This window comes from Phragmites australis, chromosome 4 (genome assembly GCF_958298935.1).
Source record: "Phragmites australis chromosome 4, lpPhrAust1.1, whole genome shotgun sequence".
NCBI classification, from domain to species: domain Eukaryota; kingdom Viridiplantae; phylum Streptophyta; class Magnoliopsida; order Poales; family Poaceae; genus Phragmites; species Phragmites australis.
In genome coordinates, this window is record NC_084924.1 from 49130353 (window position 1) to 49148017 (window position 17665).

The 17665-nt window shown below is 45.2% G+C and overlaps 2 protein-coding genes across 2 annotated transcripts; both read right to left on the reverse strand.

Moving 5' to 3' along the window:
- Positions 1-892: 892 nt before the first annotated feature.
- Positions 893-6283, reverse strand: LOC133917075 (uncharacterized). The gene is made up of 3 exons (XM_062361034.1): positions 5291-6283; positions 2513-2675; positions 893-1780 (listed from the first exon to the last, which is right to left on the reverse strand). Exons 1-3 carry the CDS (start codon positions 5813-5815, stop codon positions 1155-1157), a joined length of 1314 nt encoding a protein of 437 aa, XP_062217018.1. The 5' UTR covers positions 5816-6283; the 3' UTR covers positions 893-1154.
- Positions 6284-14247: 7964 nt separating this feature from the next.
- LOC133914534 (ethylene-responsive transcription factor ERF024-like) lies at positions 14248-15033 on the reverse strand. The gene has a single exon (XM_062357633.1). It carries the CDS (start codon positions 15000-15002, stop codon positions 14400-14402), a length of 603 nt encoding a protein of 200 aa, XP_062213617.1. The 5' UTR covers positions 15003-15033; the 3' UTR covers positions 14248-14399.
- Between the last annotated feature and the right edge of the window lie 2632 nt (positions 15034-17665).

Consider the following 17665-nt stretch of genomic DNA (forward strand, 5'->3'; position numbering starts at 1 on the left):
TAAAATAGAATGGGTATACATCTATTTCTTCTCTTCCTTTTAATAAAAGTATTAGATTAACATCTACTTCAAACCATCAAACATAAACAAAAGTGCTATGAAAATCTGACTATCTAATGAATTCATATTAGACGCTTACATACATGAACAAGCTTAACCGGATACCTATGTCTTTGTTGTTTCAGATAATATGAAAGCAATTCAAGCCGATCTCAGTTAAAAAAACATAAAAAATAGATGTACCCCCATAGGCGGTGGTGGCGGAGGCAAGAAGCAAATATCGGTAGGCGGATAGAAACAGGATTAGTGCGCGTATAGGCGATCTCGGAGGCCAAACACAGGCGTTCTCCCTTGAATCCTCAACGTGCCCGTGTGTGGATGGACGTGGACGGGTGGGGTCACTGTCCATGCATGCTATTGGATGAAAATTGTGCAACGGATTCAACACTATTAAATTAATTTGGATAGATAATTGTTAGGTGAGAAATATTTTAGAGAAAATTCGTGCTTTATAATATAGAAATAGCACATGGACCTTTATCAGCGGTGGGTGCTGCATGTGCGAATTTGGATCTTCTGGTCCTATCTCGATTTTTCAGCAGAGTTCAGCTCTCTAGCATCATTTGCTTGATTACAACTTGCAACGGTTCTCAGTCCAGACCGCTTGAGGTTCAAAACAGGAGCGGACCTAGGAGAGCGGGCTAGGCCCCACTTAAATTATTTTTTTCAGTAGACTTATGTCTTTTTCGTGAAGTTACAAAGGCTCAAAGGCTCAGTCACTGATACTCCGCTGCTCTATTTTTGAGCTGGATCTACCCGTGGTTCAAAATGTCTTTTTCGTGAAGTTATAAAGGCTCAGTCACTCTCCATTTTTAAGCTGGCTCTGTCCCCGTTCAAAATGTTCCTCCTTTTCTATCTGCAAACGTTACAGGTTTTCTGTTGAGCACATGGATCTCGTGCTAACACTGAAGTTGCTAATTCACCTTGAGATGCATACATGGGTCGTAATCCCAGCTAAAATCCAAAAAATTAAACCACTAGCTCGGACATGTATAGAATATGCCTGTTTTGCCCACGAGTGGACCTGTCCGATGAAAACCTTGTCACGTCAACACTCAAGTTAACGTTCACACACAACATGCACGGTGCACTTCCTAGTTCCACCGCCTGTCGCCGCACCACCAGGCCGCCAACTCCGTCACCAGCCCGTCCATCACGAGTCCCTCCACCGCCGCGCCGACGTCCCGCTCCTCCTCGCGCACGCACATCCACCGCCGGCTCCGCTCCATGTCCGCCAGCGCCGCCTCCCCGGAGAACACCACGTCCCCAATGCCCCATCGGGGCCCCGCGCCCCGCAGCCACTCGCTGGCCACTCCTATCAGCGCCGCCGCATTGAGATCGTCCGTCGGCTTGACCGTCCCAACCACCGAACCGGCCGCCGAACGATGACAACCCACGCCCTCCGCGAAGAAGTCGAGGAGGAGCGCCTCGGAGATGTCGTCTACGGCGGCCGTGTCCTCGAGCAGTCGCCCAAGCAGCCGGCATTCGTCAGGTTCTTGCTCTTCGGATTGCTCCATGCTCTGGTGTTCCTCCTCGCCGTGGCGCGGCGCCGTCGTTGTTGCACTGTCAGTAGTGCAGGAGTTGCTTGCAAGATGCACGCGTGCGTCGACGGACTCTCCGGACTCCGAGGTGGTGAACCGTGCGTCGAGATCCACGGGATCGACTGCCTCCGCCAGGCCGTCGTACCGTCGGATCTTGTGCAGCAGCTGCGCCTTCGTCCCTGCAGTGAAGTCCCATGAGATCCAAATTAAAGGGCAGTTAATCCATCGGTAAAATACTTACTCCATAGCAATAATACTCTTCCACTGCTACTTCTCCTCAATCGTCTCAAAGAAATCGACTCTTCCACAATTTGTGCTCTCAAAGAAATCTACTCTTCCACGATTTGTGGTCCAGTTACAGATTAAAGGTAGCGATGCTTCTTCTCTCTTCTACAATGCGGCGGCTGTCTGTGGTCCAGTTGCAAAGGTAATTCTAGAACGGTTTCGACGTTGGACTGCTTCACGTCCGGGAAGAAAGAACGGCTGAAGAATCGGCGCGGCTTTAATGTCCATATCGTGTCCGAGCACAAGACACAAAATTAATGGAGAGCAGAGTAAAGATTCTCGTGTGGCACACTGACAAACCAATTTTAAGAACACTGCTTGCTGTACTTAAAACCATTCGAGTAAAACTCAGCATCCAATGGCTGAAATCATTTGGGTTGAAGCTCGTAAATAAATAGGATAGTTTAAATGTATGGTTATACTCGAGTTGTACTCAAATGTTTGTACTCGAAGCATTTCCCTGGGATTAAATTCGATGGGCATCAACATTAACCATGGTTTCTACTACGTATAAACGTTTTACCTGCTGATTGACTGTTGCTGTTAGATTTAATCAGAATTGTGTAGTAAGAGTAAAAGGTACTCGTAGGATTAGACACAGCATTCTCAGGAAGCAGAGAGCTTACTTTGGAGATCAGCTGGGCAGTGCTGGAAGGAAGGCGAGGCATCGCTTCCTTCGTCTCCGTCGTCGTCATCGAAGGGGAAATCAAGAACGGACACGGGGCTCAGCTGTTGCTTGTCCTCCATCTTCATGTTGCGCCCCACCGCGGAATCGCCATCCAGCGCCGCCTGCATGCATGCATCCATCCATGATTAATTAGCACGATCCACCATTAACAATAGTTAATGCTTGCCCCGTGTAAAAATAGATAACGTTTTACAATTTAGCATAAGTATTAAAGATAAAAAATAAAATAATAATCTTATTCTCTTTTAATACCATTTATTGTATAAGAATAAGATTTATACTGGAAATAAGTTGTTTAAAAGAGAGGTAAAGTTATCTCAAAATTGTAAAACGTAATGTATTTTAAATATTATAGAAGAAATTAAAACTTATCTATCTTGAGACGAGGGGTACAACCCACGATCGATCGCCAGCAGTAAGTGTACAAGATTGTTGCAGCAATGGCAGATGGTGCAGAGAGAAGAAAGTTCAAGGTGATACGGTTCACCGCTTCATGCATAAGGGGAGCACGCATGATTGGTTGATATGGGCAGAGCTGGGACTTAAGAGCTGTGCCATTTCTGAACCAACTATGGTACAAGTTTTGATCCTATCGGTATGGTATAAAATATTTTAGGTTAGATTGGTACGGTATGAATATGAGAGTTAGGTTATAATTAGGACCTTTGTATGGTGGGTGTGTCGGTACGGTATGATAATTTGAGCTGTGCATATGGTGGTACCGAACCATGCCTGGCATGACCCAAGTCCTATAGATGTGAGTAACCAATCACCACTTTTTATGGCCGTTCATTTAGAGTAAGTTTTTGGATGCATCTTTTCCAAAAGATAAGCGCAGATGATCCAAAAGCTTAAGGAAAAGAACAACAAGGGCGGTGTTGAATATTGATTGGTTTTTGTTGCGAACTGCTCCGTTGACAAGGCCATTATTAATTCCGATCCCGTGATCAGCAGTCTACAATACTCCTACTAGCAGTAGTAGTGCACCATAAAAAGAGTGGATGGATTGCATAATTTGTTCAGGATATCAAGCATTCGGAGGATGGTTTTGTACTCTTATCCAACAAGTAGTCTAAAGCGGTGGATAGGGTAGTAAAGAAAAACTTGTGACTTGCAAGCTATTCGAACTCGATTCGTTATAAATTTGATTCAAATTTAGCTTGAGATCTTAACAAACTAAGCTCAAGCCTAGCCACAAACTCACAAACTCAATCTCGAATAGCTCATGAAAAGCTCGACTAACTACAATTATTGTCCGTCGAGGCAAAGTTGGTGTCTATTTACTTTAGCTAAGTTTATTTTTTTAACCTCACCATCCAACCTAAAATCCAATCGTCCAACCTTAAGACTATACGACTACATACACATGTGACTCATAAATAGAACTAGTAAAAAAGACTCAAAATTCACGAGCTACTTAAACTCGACTCGTTTTTAGACTCATTCGAGCTCGGCTTAAGACACTAACAAGTCAAGCTCAAACCTAATTGTATATTCAGTCAGATCTTTAACTCTAATCGAGTTCAGCTTGAGTTTCGATCAAACTCAAATTTAAAACTATAGGCTTGCCCAAACTCGACTTATTAAAAACCCTAGCGGTGGAGCAATCAAGCCTAGCCGCTCGCTACTACTCCTACTACACAATTTTTTGGAGCAACGTGACAGGGATAGGCTAATCTGCCTGGCCACTCCCGGCTCACTTCCCACAGGCAAACATTAACTGAGGCCAACACACTCAAGGGTAGGGTCCTAGGAGAGAGAACCTCTCTCTCTCATAGTAGTTCCTGTAGTAATGCTTCGCTGTCTGAACAAAGCGAATTTTTACCATGATGGGCAGTGTGAGGTGGTTTCAGGCAGTTGGCTTCTCCCGTCAGTTCATGGTTGATCACCTGAGTTGACAACGAGGCATGCGCGTGCTCCGCAGACACCGGGCCACAGTACAATCTAAATCACCTCCTTTTCCATCACATCGAGGGAATATTTTGGGTTTCAGCGGCAAACAGAAAGAAAGCCATCCCAACACCATCACTCCACCAGTTTGCATCTGGATTCTGGAGTACTTGTACTCTGCTCAGCTTCTACTGTACACAGTAACACTGCTGAGCATCATCTGTAAACACTCCAACCCAGGTTCTATCTACAAGATGAACTAGCGGGGAGGAGAAAAGGTTGATCTGGTGTATATTAAAAATAAAAATAAAAAATGTGATCGTAAGTACCAGTATCAAATAGATAAGTGCAGTCTGAGTGCTACGTTGCTCTACAATATGTAAGAATGACGATTGAAGTTCTGGTATCCAAAACTAATCAGAGTCTTAAAATAGTACTAGAATGATTTGAAATTTGAAAGTTTTTCAAAGATGTAGCACGAAGTTAGTTCAGTTTTTCTTTTTCCTAGTGCAGAGTCTCTGCAGCAGGTGTGAATTACTACTGCATGCTTGGTGTTGAGAGGAAGATATACTACGTGTGAATGACCACTACATGGAACACGAGGACCGATTGACCTAAAAATGCAAATATATACCAGTAGTAATAAAAATGCAAAAAATATATACAAGTAGTAATTTGGCCCACACCATGCATGGGCATCGCGATGGATCACCAAACGCTTTCGAATTTATACTAGCCCAACCAACAAAACGCACAATGATTGGAGCAGCATTGGCACACCAGGAGGCAATGCAAGGTAACAGCAACTGGGCAGGTGAGCACTCACCTTCTGCCCGTGTCCTCCGGCGCCGGGCGCGTCCGTGCAGTCGTGGTCTGCCGAGCTCGACGACGACTTCTCGCACTCGGATGCTGGCGCCGACGCCGGCGTCTCCTCTGCTGTAATGCCAGCCTCTGACTCGCCGTACTCCGACCCCGACTCCGACGCGGAGCAGCTGCTAACCAGCGGCGACGGGAGCCCAAACGAGTCCCGCTCGTCGAAGTAAACCTCGTCGTCGTCGTCCTCGCGGCGCCTCCAAAAGCCTCCCCTGATCCGCCGCGAGAAGCTCTGGGAGAGGCTGGAGATCCTGGCGAGCGCGCCGGGGCTCTTGGGGAGGAAGAACGAGGACGGCGACCGCGAGGGGCTCCGGCGGAGGTGGGCCTCGATGAGGAGGCGCACGGGCGCCTGCAGGACGCCGGCGTCATCGTCGCAGGGGAGGCGGCGCGGGTAGGAGCGGAACCCGTCGCTGCTGGACTCGCACCTGAGCTCCAGGAAGTCCCGCAGCGTCACGGGCGCCCCTCTCGCTGCCGGCATCGGCCGGTCCAGCTAGCTCTGCTGCTGCTGCTGCGTCAGTGGGCAGAGCGGGCTGCGAGTAGCCGAGAGAAGAGCGCGTGGCCGCGATTGGGGGGCGCGTGCGGACGCTGCCGCCGCTGCTATGGATGCGTAGGAAGCATGTGGGGTTGTGAAGTTTTGTGTTGGTGCGTTTAAATGAGACGGATGGATCGATGCGGAGAGGGAGAGGATCAGAGGAGTGGAGTGGGAGTGGGCGATGGGAGGAAGCATACGGCAGCTGCTTCTGCTTGGCTGCCTACCTGCCCGAGTGCTTGGGCAGACGGACCTGCTTCGGCTTAAGTAGACGAAGTAGATGCGCGCAGCGAGCGTTTAAAGAAGGCGATGGCTGTTCCTTCGATCTCCCTCTGCTCAGCTCAGCTCAGCTCTGAAGCGTGGGGACCACTCCGGCAGTCTACTGAGCAGCGAGTTTATAATCAGCACTTCACAGACATGGTGTGGTCTTACTGAATGCAAAGATCGGCAAACCGATTGATTGAGCATGACTATTTTCTAACCTTCTGCGTACATAATCTGTTATATTCGGTATGGTTTTGTGGGCAAGGTTATTCTGTCATTCTGTGATCAGAATCCCAGTTTGGAATCATTTTCCAGTTTCTCTCCCTCGTCTTTGTGTTTTGTGCATCCATGTTTTTCCCCGTCCATTTTGAGTTTCCACCTTAAATCCATGTTTCATGTGTTCTTGATTACGATCTTTGTTTTCTGTCATGCTCCCTACAGTAAAGAATGTACTGTACTTCAAACGCTGCATGAAGATCTTGCTGTTAATGAGTAAGTTGATTGCCTACTTGTATCTTGCCTAGAATATTAGACCACCTAACTATTTGCTTCAATAAATAAGCTTCAGAAATATAGTATTTCCAACCAGACACTGCAGGAGCTGTCAGTTGACCACTTCACCTGCTAACTAGGTATTGCATCGGGTAGAAACGAGATTAAGTGATTAAAGAAGGGTGAATACAGAACACGTGTCTCATTAATTTTTTTTTGAAATTGATGATATTTTTCTATTTAGATCACCTAACACACCTTAAAACTCAAGAGAAAGGAAAAATCGAAAGAAGTTTTAAAAAAAATTTGAAGCAACGTGACACCACAGATAGCATATGAACCATAATTTCCATTTAAAATCAATACACGTACCAACACTCAAAAGATCACAACTAGCAAACAAACCAAAAAAGATAAACATCAAGCAACAAAACTCTTCAAATTGATTATCTAGAGTAAAGAAAATTCAAGACTCCATCACAAAAACGTGTGTATACGAATTTTATTTCTCTAGCAACTACAAGAATCACCTCACAAGTTGCTAAAATTTCAGCTCAAAAATAAAAACAAAATCAAAACTAAAAAGAAAAAACTTACATACAAGGCAAGAAAATTAAGAGAGTAAAACTAGAAAGAGGAGAATTCAAACATATGAAACAAAATAAACTTCATTACCCAAAGAAGTCAGCTCTATTTTAGACGGATTAAAAAGATATTTTAGACGGATTAAAAAGATTTTTCTCTCAAAACTCTCACCTATTACACAAGTTAAGCACCCATCCTCCTCTCCACTAAAATCATAGTACAATGCTCTCATATAGATGGCACAAGAGGCTCAAATAGCTGATTCATCTTCTCTCGTAACTCTACCCCTCTATTTGTAGCTTATGAAACTTGATCCCCAAGTTTACTAACTTTTTTTAAAAATATTCTTATCTTGTAATACACTTCTACCTACCATCAATAACATTTTAGTCTATTTTCTTCTTCATTCATCGGATGGCCGCGACGTCTTTAACCCTTATCTTTGCCTCGATGCAAGCTTTATAATAGTGCAACGTACTCCTCCAATCCTCCCACGGTTTTAAAGCCAAACTGCGAAACCCTAACATGTTTCTCAAAGCGTGACTAGTCGCCACTTGCTTTCACATGAAGCAAGCACTTCAATGATGACGCGTGTCTTTCGTCTTGCAATCTTATCCGTCGGCAAGTCTCTCCCACTCCCAATCCCTCGAGCCGCCTTGTCACTTGTATTAACATCCTCTTCGCTTGACTTTATCAACACGCCATCTTCACCATCCGTTTGATGCTTTGTTTAACCTTTATGTATACAACTAGGATCACTCTTGACTCCGTCCGGCCCTCCTTGATCGTCTGGCACCAAGCACACGCTTAGCCCCGATCACCTGTCGTGACCGCCAAGTTGCATCCGCCACCTGCATACCTTGAAACAAGCAAACATATTTTTTCACACTCCAAAACATCTCCAGATTAGTATTAAATCAAAAACTTCAACTCACATCCTGCAGAAAATGTGAACATCAGATATTCTGGTGTGTTCTGCTACTGAACACCGAACCATTCGATTAGTGTAACATTATCTGTTCAAGAAATTTTTTACTCTCTGCAATAAAAGATCCAATGAAAGCTTATGGTGATCTCAAATCCATCATCGGATAACGATATGTGCTAATCCACTGAAATACCCTCCTGCAACCTCTCTGCCACAAAATGTTAGATGCATTCTCTGGTATTCACAATTACAGCAAAAGACTATCCGGCGTACATAATCAAACTTAGCGCTAAAAATCTTCTCTCTGCCGAAAAACTCTAGCGCTCTCAAAGTCCATCACCAGGCTATCTGGTGTCTGCTTTCACTTCTGCTTTAACAATAAAAATGCTCCAATGATATTCTTTGGTGTAGCCACCACACTCATCGGACCTTTCGATGTTTTGATCTTCAATTTCGACTAAAAAATTACTCTTTGCAAGAAATAATTCGGCGAGTACACAATACGCACACCAGAAATTCCGATGAATACAAGAGCATCCGATGTTCATATCAGAACTTTCGGTTTATGTAATTTTTCTACGTACTTATAAGAATTCGCTAATTCCATACTTCCGCAACTCAAATTAGACAAAAACAAAATAAACATTTACAGACACAAACTAACCAAATTCAAACATATCAACAACTAATCATATGTAAACCAAAACACTTACCTACTTTATTTCTCACGATGCTTACCCACTGTTTGGTGAGCAACAAGGTCGAGTCCTGACGTACATACCAGATCATTCCTTCACCCCTCTCTCTCTCTCGAATTCGTGCATTGTTGAAACGACGGTATATTTTTTGTTATCTTCATCTACAGAAATTAGATACTCGTAAACCATGCATATATACCCAGTCACATCTGAAGAGAGTGAAGACTGCCGAGTGGTTGGTCAAGTAAATTTAGGTTTTTACTGGCTGTACAGAAGTTTGTTTACAGTATCAGTACATCTAAATTTATTTCTACTTTGTTAGACGTACTTATATAATAATAAAAACTAATTTTGTTTCTCAAAAATTGTAGTCAGAAACTAATAAAAATATATTTTTTGTTTCAGCTCATGGCTGGAAGCGTAAACAAACATGACCTTACACTGTCCCAACCAAACCACCATTTCTTTGAGAGTGTGTTTGTTTCTGTCATATATGCATGTCACCATTTATCATGTGAATCGCTTCATGCATGCATGATTAATCAAGATTTTTTTTTCTTTCCACAAGCTGTACGTGCGCTGCTGAAGATAACGAAACCGTGAATTCGCTGTCAGGCCAACATTGTCAAGCCCTGCAATTTGCCTGAAAAAATCATGGCAGACAAGACGGATCTCTGGCGATAAACTCCGTTTGACAACTCCTCCAGGGTACGTCATAGAATTTACTCGCAGTACATTACGGTAGCAAAGACTACGCCATTTTGTCGCCTGCGACGACCGTGATATCTACCGGAGATGTTGAGGAACAGTACTGTACGCGAGGCAATGGCGACATTGGCGAGGCATTGACCTGCAGCTAAACTTGGGCGTTGTTTTCCGCGTCGCCGTGAGATTCGTTTGATCTCCAGCATTCAGGTCTTCGGATTGGAGAAATACAGGCACGGATGCACACGTGTAAGGGTTTGTATATGCTGCTTGTAGGATTGTGTAAAGGTTTGTGCTCCAGCTGTGCCATTAATCAGTTTAGTAGGGGGAAAAAACCTTGGACACTATGCCAATTTGATTTCCAGTCAATTCGTATTAAGATGGCATGGCTCTCCTGGTTACATTCTACCGATCTACTATCATTCCCGGACGAATGCAAAACTGTAGCGGGTGTAGTTTTTTAATGAGCAAGCGGACACCTGACGAGGGACCTCGATCTGCACTCTGCAGCTTGTGCTCCGCATCCATTTGCAAAACGAACATCAGCACGAGCGGGCGCGAGGACAGAAACCCACCCCCACCTGTCTTGAACGCCGACGCGACGTGGCACACACCTGCTCCGCAGTCTTACGAGATCGGCCGGCCCAACCTGCTGGCCGCCCGTACGCCTCGGACTCCTGGCGAACAAGGCTTGCCGGACTGACGAATTTCGATTGTTGCCATTCTAAATCACTGGGTTTTTAATGTTTTATAGATTTGCTACTTTAAAGATTGACTTAATAGAATTGCCATTCAAAGTATCGTCTTTTTAATTTCCTTGTCATTACTCTAAATGGTTGGTTTCATAGATTTTCTACTTCAAATATTGGCTTTGCAGAATTGCCACACAAAACATTTCCTTTTTTTTCCCTTTGTCATTACTCAAAACAGTGGGTTTCACAATTTTGCCACTTCACATATTGGCTTTGCATAATTTCTACTTCAAATAAGAGACATTGTTTTGAGTGGAAATTCGACAAAGCTAATTTTTGAAGTGATAACTCTACAAAGCTCACTCTCCCATATCGGATAATTATGTGACTCTAGCCATTAGAGCTCCCCACACACCGGTAGATATTATATTAGATGCACCAAAATATTCACCATCGTCTTCACTAAAGTAGTGCATTGTCACTCTAGCAGGGGCCACTCCTTCTGCTCATAACCTTTACGATCGCTCCATAAACTTGATTAGAGGGTCTTACAAAAGTCTCAATGCCGCTAAGCCATCTAGGTATAAGCAAACATCAAGAGTAACAAGCAGTGCCGGACCCAGGGATTTTGAGGAGCCTGTGCAGACTTTCAGAGTAATATTTTACTAATAAAAATATATTGTAATTAATAAAGTAATATTAAAATTTTGAAAGAAGGAAAATATGTTCACAGGTCATAATAAAACATAGATAAATAAAATGCACCTTGTGGTATATATTGTGCTTCCTTGAGTTATCAATTTTTCACCGCTTCCACTAGCACCACCATTGTTTTTTGCAGTTTGAACAAGAAATCTCATCATCTCTGAAAAATTTAGCATTTTCAATTTTGCATCAATAAATTTGCATAGCAGCCATCAGGCAATTTCAATCGACTGAAGCATAGATAAGAGATAACTTAATTACTCACTTACTTGGATAACTCAAAATTTGTTAAAAGAAGCCAGATAAGTAAACACTGGATCAAGTATCCCATAATTTCACCTGCAAATTCTATCAAGTATCAATCTAAGTATCTAACAAAGTAACGTAATGCCAGTTGGGTGTAATGCCGCGGTGTGTGAGCTAGGTAGGCCGTGTAGAAGGTGGGCACTCAGCTGCTCACTGGGGCGCATGCCATGCCTGAGCGGGCTGGGTCTTGCCCAAAATTTGATTGGCCCAATCATGATTTTGCTCATGAGCTACATACATGTAGCTGGGCGGGCTGCGACAGAGTCCTGGCAGCTACCCAAGCACGTCGGGCCTTAGGTTAGCCACTTGTAACAAGTATGAATCACTAATTTGATCCAGCTCTAGGCTAATCATCTAGCTAAATACAAAATAGGTCTAAACTACCACTAATCAAGTCTTTAACCTTGTGTTAATTGTCTTGATCTTCAACTTTAACTCCAAGATAACTCAAACCCTCTACAATATGTGTGCATGCCTTATGCTGGGAGTAAGCAACTTCGAATGACTAGTTGATTGGGTAGTTATATGTTAACCCTAAAAACTAGTTGTTGGGTGAATTTATCTAGAATTTCTAGTCACCATATCATACAGTGACCTACCGCAATATACGGTTTCATTCTCTTCTGAAACATGAAAACTTCTGAAAATGAAGTATGATGCATTGTCCTATGGACAACGTATCATGCGGTGACTTAACCTTAGATTTATTTGACATGCAACCTCTCTGCAACAGACATATAATTCATGACCACTGTATAATACGGTGATTGCATCTCCAAACCCTAGAAAACCTTCTGGTACTCCTGCCAATAGTCACCGTATCATACGGTGAACTGATCACATCATGCGGTGAGCTGAACACATCATGCGGTGAATAAATTTCTTAGGGGACTTGTTAAATTCAAACTTCCTCAAGTTCCAGTTTTCGTGGTTTCTCCTCCTTAATATTTTGGGTCTTCATTATAGTCTATTAGAGCTAGCTAAACATAATGTGCATCACGTACTTAGATAACTAATCTAAAGACACTAGATCAAACTACTAAACACAAACCCCTATTCATAGTACCCCAAAAAACGAACTTATCTACACAAGTGAGCCTCTCGGTACCATAATGACTTGTCTAAATGATATGTCCTTGTATCTCTGTGAAGTTTTTTTACCTCGATGTTCATCCCTCTAAGGTGTTTGGAATTCCAAGTTCATCATATAGTATCCTTGATATTAAACCTTACATAATAGCAAATTATGTTAATCATATTGACTATGTTAATATTAATTATTAAAAGCACATTGACCTAGGGTTAGGATCATTGATCTCTTACGTGCGCAACAGTGCTTGCGAGGGTCAGGATGCAAAGCAAGCACCTGTGCTGGCAGTAACCGGATCATGCGACATGACACCATGGATTACGTATGTCTCCTATCTAGGAAATGCAACTCCACATGCACTTGTGGATACATGGCATATCTCATCCGTTCATTCTATCCAACTGATATTCATACATCCGTTGATTACCGTATCTATCATAAGATTTTTTTTCACATAGCCCTCCAATATATATCTCAACACAAAGAAATGATCCTAATAAAACATGCGTTTACATATGCCAGTGAGAATTTCCCTTCGGCCTCCTTCGTGCGCCCCCGTGCTCGAACTTCTCAAATCGGTCTTTTTTTCCTTCATCCGAGACGGATGCGTAGTTTTTTCCTCTTCTGATTATGTGAAAAGGGATGTTTACAGTTTCCTGACTCAAATTCAAGTACAAGAGCCAACCGAAAGGGATGTTAGGAATATATACTTTTTAGATATAATCATATGATCAATTGTCAGAAGTTGTGTCTATTGGAAAGAAATATCTTCCTAATAAACATGTCATCTCATCATGTTTATTCATCATGTATAAATATGTAAACTCTCTCATTAATAAATATAAAGAATAACACTTTCTAATCTCTCTGTCTCAATCTACTTTCTACTGTTCACTACAATTCACACCGCACTAAAGAAATCGTCTCGCATCAAGTCCAAGTTTACCCAACGTGCATGATCTGCTTTGTTTAGCAACGCGGTGACTAGGATATCCTTATTCGTTGCCGCCGTCCAAAGTGGTGGACGACACCGGCCGGCCAGCCGCCGTGCGTGCGGGTCCGTCGCACCGGCACATAACACTTGCCTGCACCGTCGTCTTAGCATACCATAACATATTTGAAAGCCGATATAGGCCAGTCCGTTTTGCGCAACTACCGAATCCAAAAGTAACGTGTGGACGCGACCTGATTTGAGTACTCGTGTCAAATGAAGGATCAGGTTTTATGTGACGGTGACACAACCTTAATTTTCTGTTTCCGCGTAAAGTAGAACACGATTTCAGTCCAATAACGAGCCAACGAAGAATGCACCAGGCTGCGTCGTTGCCGTCCAGCCAAGGAGTCGCACGATTAATTTCGGCAAGGGAGGACACGGTGCAGAACGCAGCGCCAAGAGGGCACTGACTGTGGCGCGCGACTGCACTGGTACCTATTTGTCAGACCTCCGGCTACGAATTCATATAGGATTTAAAGTTTATAAGATAAAATAAAATAATTTAAATATTAATTTTCAATCTAAAGTAGAAATAAGATATCTTAAAAAAAGACGCTCGATCTATTTATAGCTTCAGTTTCAATAATTTTTGAAGTTAAGGATAATTAGCTTTAAAAGTTCTTTGAGTTGGAGATCTACCGAGCAAGCCCCAGATATACTCGCACCAAGTGCAATTACAGCGGCCACATGCCATCTCGGATAGGCATGGCATTTCATGCTTAATGCAGTCCTAGTACGAAAGTGCAGTACTGGAGTTACAGATACAAGTGTTCAGCGATTTGGCGGCAGAGTATCAGGAGCATCAACTCCGCTATAACTTGACTACGAGTAGCTGAACCGTCAGCGTAGAAGGACGAGTTCTTTCCATGCGTACATTCTCTAGTGTAACATTCTAGCGATCGACCGTATAGTCGGGAAAAAAAATAACAGGACGCATACGAAAAAAGTTGTATCCTGCCCTGCCTCTGCCTACCATTTCACATACTACAAGGGTGGCCGTTTGCCCGTTCACGTAGGCACAGCCACAGCAAACATGCGTCTCGTCGGGGTCGAGTTTTATGCAGCACGTCAGATTCAGCAGTGATCCCACAAGCTCATGCCATCGTTGTTCTCGTCCTCCGGCGACACGGCTCCGTCCGTCGCGGGGCTGAGCCTCGGCGGGCTCATCATCAGCCCCTCGGCCATGCTCACCAGCAGCCGCGGCATCTGGAAGACGTCGTCCTCGTCCACAATGCGCTTGTCGCCCGCCTTGTGCTCTGAGGCGCCGGCAGCACCCGCGGCCTCCGACCCGGACGTGCTTGCAGCGGCGTGCGGCAAATGGTCGCATTCACCCGGACCGATCATCGCAGCAGCAGCAGCAGCCGCGGCCGCTGCCGCTGCCGCGCGGATGTCGTATGGGGAGCACGAGGCTGGCGCCGGGCGCGACAGGGCCGTGCCGGGGAAGTTGAGCCCGGCCTCGACGCCCCGCAGCGCCAATGCGGCGACGTCGTACGCTGCCGCGGCCATCTCGGGCGTCGGGTACGTGCCGAGCCAGATCCTGTTGGACTTGCGCGGCTCGCGGATCTCCGAGACCCACTTGCCGCAGCGGTACCGGATGCCGCGGTACACCGGGTGCCTCGTGTCCGCGCGCACGCGCCTCCCGGGCAACGGCGTCCCCGCATGCTGGTCCTGCTCCATCTGAGCGGACGGTCGGACACACTGCGTTGCACTGTGCTGTACCGGAGAAAGGCAAGAAACGCGCAGGGAATACAAGTGAGCAATGACACTTTCAGATGCTACGACCACGAGGGTTTTAAACAGGGGAGTAGGTGGTGAAAGAACTTGCAGCAACGCGTCTGGGTTGCTTGTCTCGCTAAGGATTAGCTGGGGAGCACAGGGTGCAACAAAGCCTAAACTTTCGATGCTTTTTCTGCAGGGGTCGAATGGCAAGTCGCCACGTTAGGTGCTCACCGGTTGTTAAAAATGTCTTTAGTGCGCAGACAAGGGTATGGCCTTTTTACAGAGTTGTTAAGAATATCCAGGCAGCACACATTGACACATGTACCATCATAGTGTCATTCCAGTTGACTGTGCTAATTTAGGAGTAGTATGGGTCAGAGGATCACTATCACGTTGACTCGTTCTTCTTGGGACCGAATCATTATAGTCCACCACAACAGATGACACGGGAGATATGCATTATTGTTCTGAGGCACCAAACGGTGATGTATTCACAGTGAGATATTTACAGATATGAGAATCTTTTAGTTGATACAGTGATGTAGTATGACAATATGCACACAAAAAGGTAGAGATTTTACAAGACAAAAAGGTAGAAATTTACAAGAAAAATGGATTCGCTACATACCGATAGGTACAAAATGAAACATTTTATGCATACACATTGCTTGCTTCTGTTTTCATGTGAGGAGAAACAGGACTAAGCCTTCACCACCTTTAAAGAGTCGTCGATTATGGACATAGCTGATGAGCGGTACCCAAAGCCAAAAAGATTTCAGTGACTTAGGTAGTGGCAGAGGAGACAGAGGTTGTAGTGAAAATAACTCTATTAGTTTATAATTGTAATTTTAGTTATTAATGATAATATAATTATTGAGACTAACATATTTATTAAATATATATTTTAATAGATCTCATAGAGCAATATATAAATAAGCCATTGTAGCCAGGACAAAGATTGATTGAATTAGAAAAGTCCTAAAAGAATTGCTCTCACCTGATGATCCGGTGCTCTGTGTGTTGAACTCACCGAAGTATTTTTCAGTACAGAGGAAAAGATGAAGACCTTACCAGATAGTCTGGTGCTTGAAATGTTCACACCGGATTGTAGCACCGGAGCATTTCTTGCAGATGCGACGACATATGTTGAAGAATGAAGAACAACGCACCAGAAGGTCCGGTGCTATGCAAATCAACACACTGAAGCATTTCTTGTAGAGAAGAAATGGCACGGTCTGTGTCGGAGGATTAACTCCTGTCGCAGGGATCCCGAGAGACCCCTTTTTAGAGATTCGGCCGGGGGATGATCCTGAATAAGTTCGTCGGAGAAATGAATGAGAGTAAATGCAACGGCTGGTGGTGGGTGATGATGACCTAGTGCAAAAGGAAGTAAATGCACCGGAGTTTAGACAAGTTCAGGCCGCGCGGGGGCATAATACCCTACTCCTGTATGGATGCAATAACTGTCCAGAGGAAGATCCCTCAAGGATGTAGCTGGTTACAAGAAATATGATCTAACTAAGAGCTTGAGGTTCTCTCTTCCTCTGCTAGAACTACGCTCTGGTCCTGTGCTTTGTGTTCGTCTATGGTTCCGCTTCTGATGCTTGGATGCTTGTATGCTCTTGTTCGGGTTCTTGTCTCGTTTGGTCTCTAGTTCTGTCTTCGTTGTCCCTGTTTTTCTTGTCTTTCCTCTGTGCCACCGGCTCTTTTTAGCACTTGCCGGCTACAACATGCCCCGAACGGGAAGGAGGGGGGCACAAGTTCCAAGACGTCATCACTGGGAAAGGCATCATCATTTCTTCTGGGCGAAGTGACCGGAGGGTGAAAAAACGCTGCCCGCCCGGTCACCTATCACTGTGGACGCTCTGGCAACGGCGCCATGGAGGGAGGCCCACCGGGCAGCCGCAGAGCAACCCGGCGTGCCCGCCCTGTCTTGTTCCTCTGCCACAGCAGAGCGGTAGACGGAACGCGATCCTTGTGATGATACCGGCGATACGGGACGGGACCCGTGCAATTAATAGCCCCATGCCTCTCTGCCAAAGCATGGCAGGAACTGACGCTGCGGCGGGAGCAGTTGGATGTGTCAGGCTACGCACGCTCATTAAATGCGGCCTCGGACCTCTGTTTGACGGACATCTCATCGGTGGGCCCCTCGGGGGCCTTTCTGGGTCGCCGGGGAACCGAGTGCTCGGGGGTACTGTTCACCTCCCCGAGCACTCTCTCCCGGGAATGCCTATCTTTGTCTTCGGGGTACCGGGTGCTCGGGGGTACTGTTCACCTCCCTGAGCACTCTCTCCCGAGCACTCTTGCACGATCCTTCGGGGAACCGAATGCTCGGGGGCCGCCACGTGCAACCCCGAGCGCCCTCTCCCGAGCACTCTTTGTGTGGAACCTCAGGGAACCGAGCGCTCAGGGGCTGCTGCTCGCAGCCCCGAGCACTCTCTCCCGGAACTTTAGCTCTTCTGGTCATCGGGGGACTAGGGTGCTCGAGGGTGACCTGGCACCGGCCCGAGTACTTTTCTTCCCGGTACTTAGACTCCGCGAATCATCGGGGAACTGGGGTGCTCGGGGACCAATGACTATGGCCCCAAGCACCTTCTCCCGGGACTTGAACTCTCCTT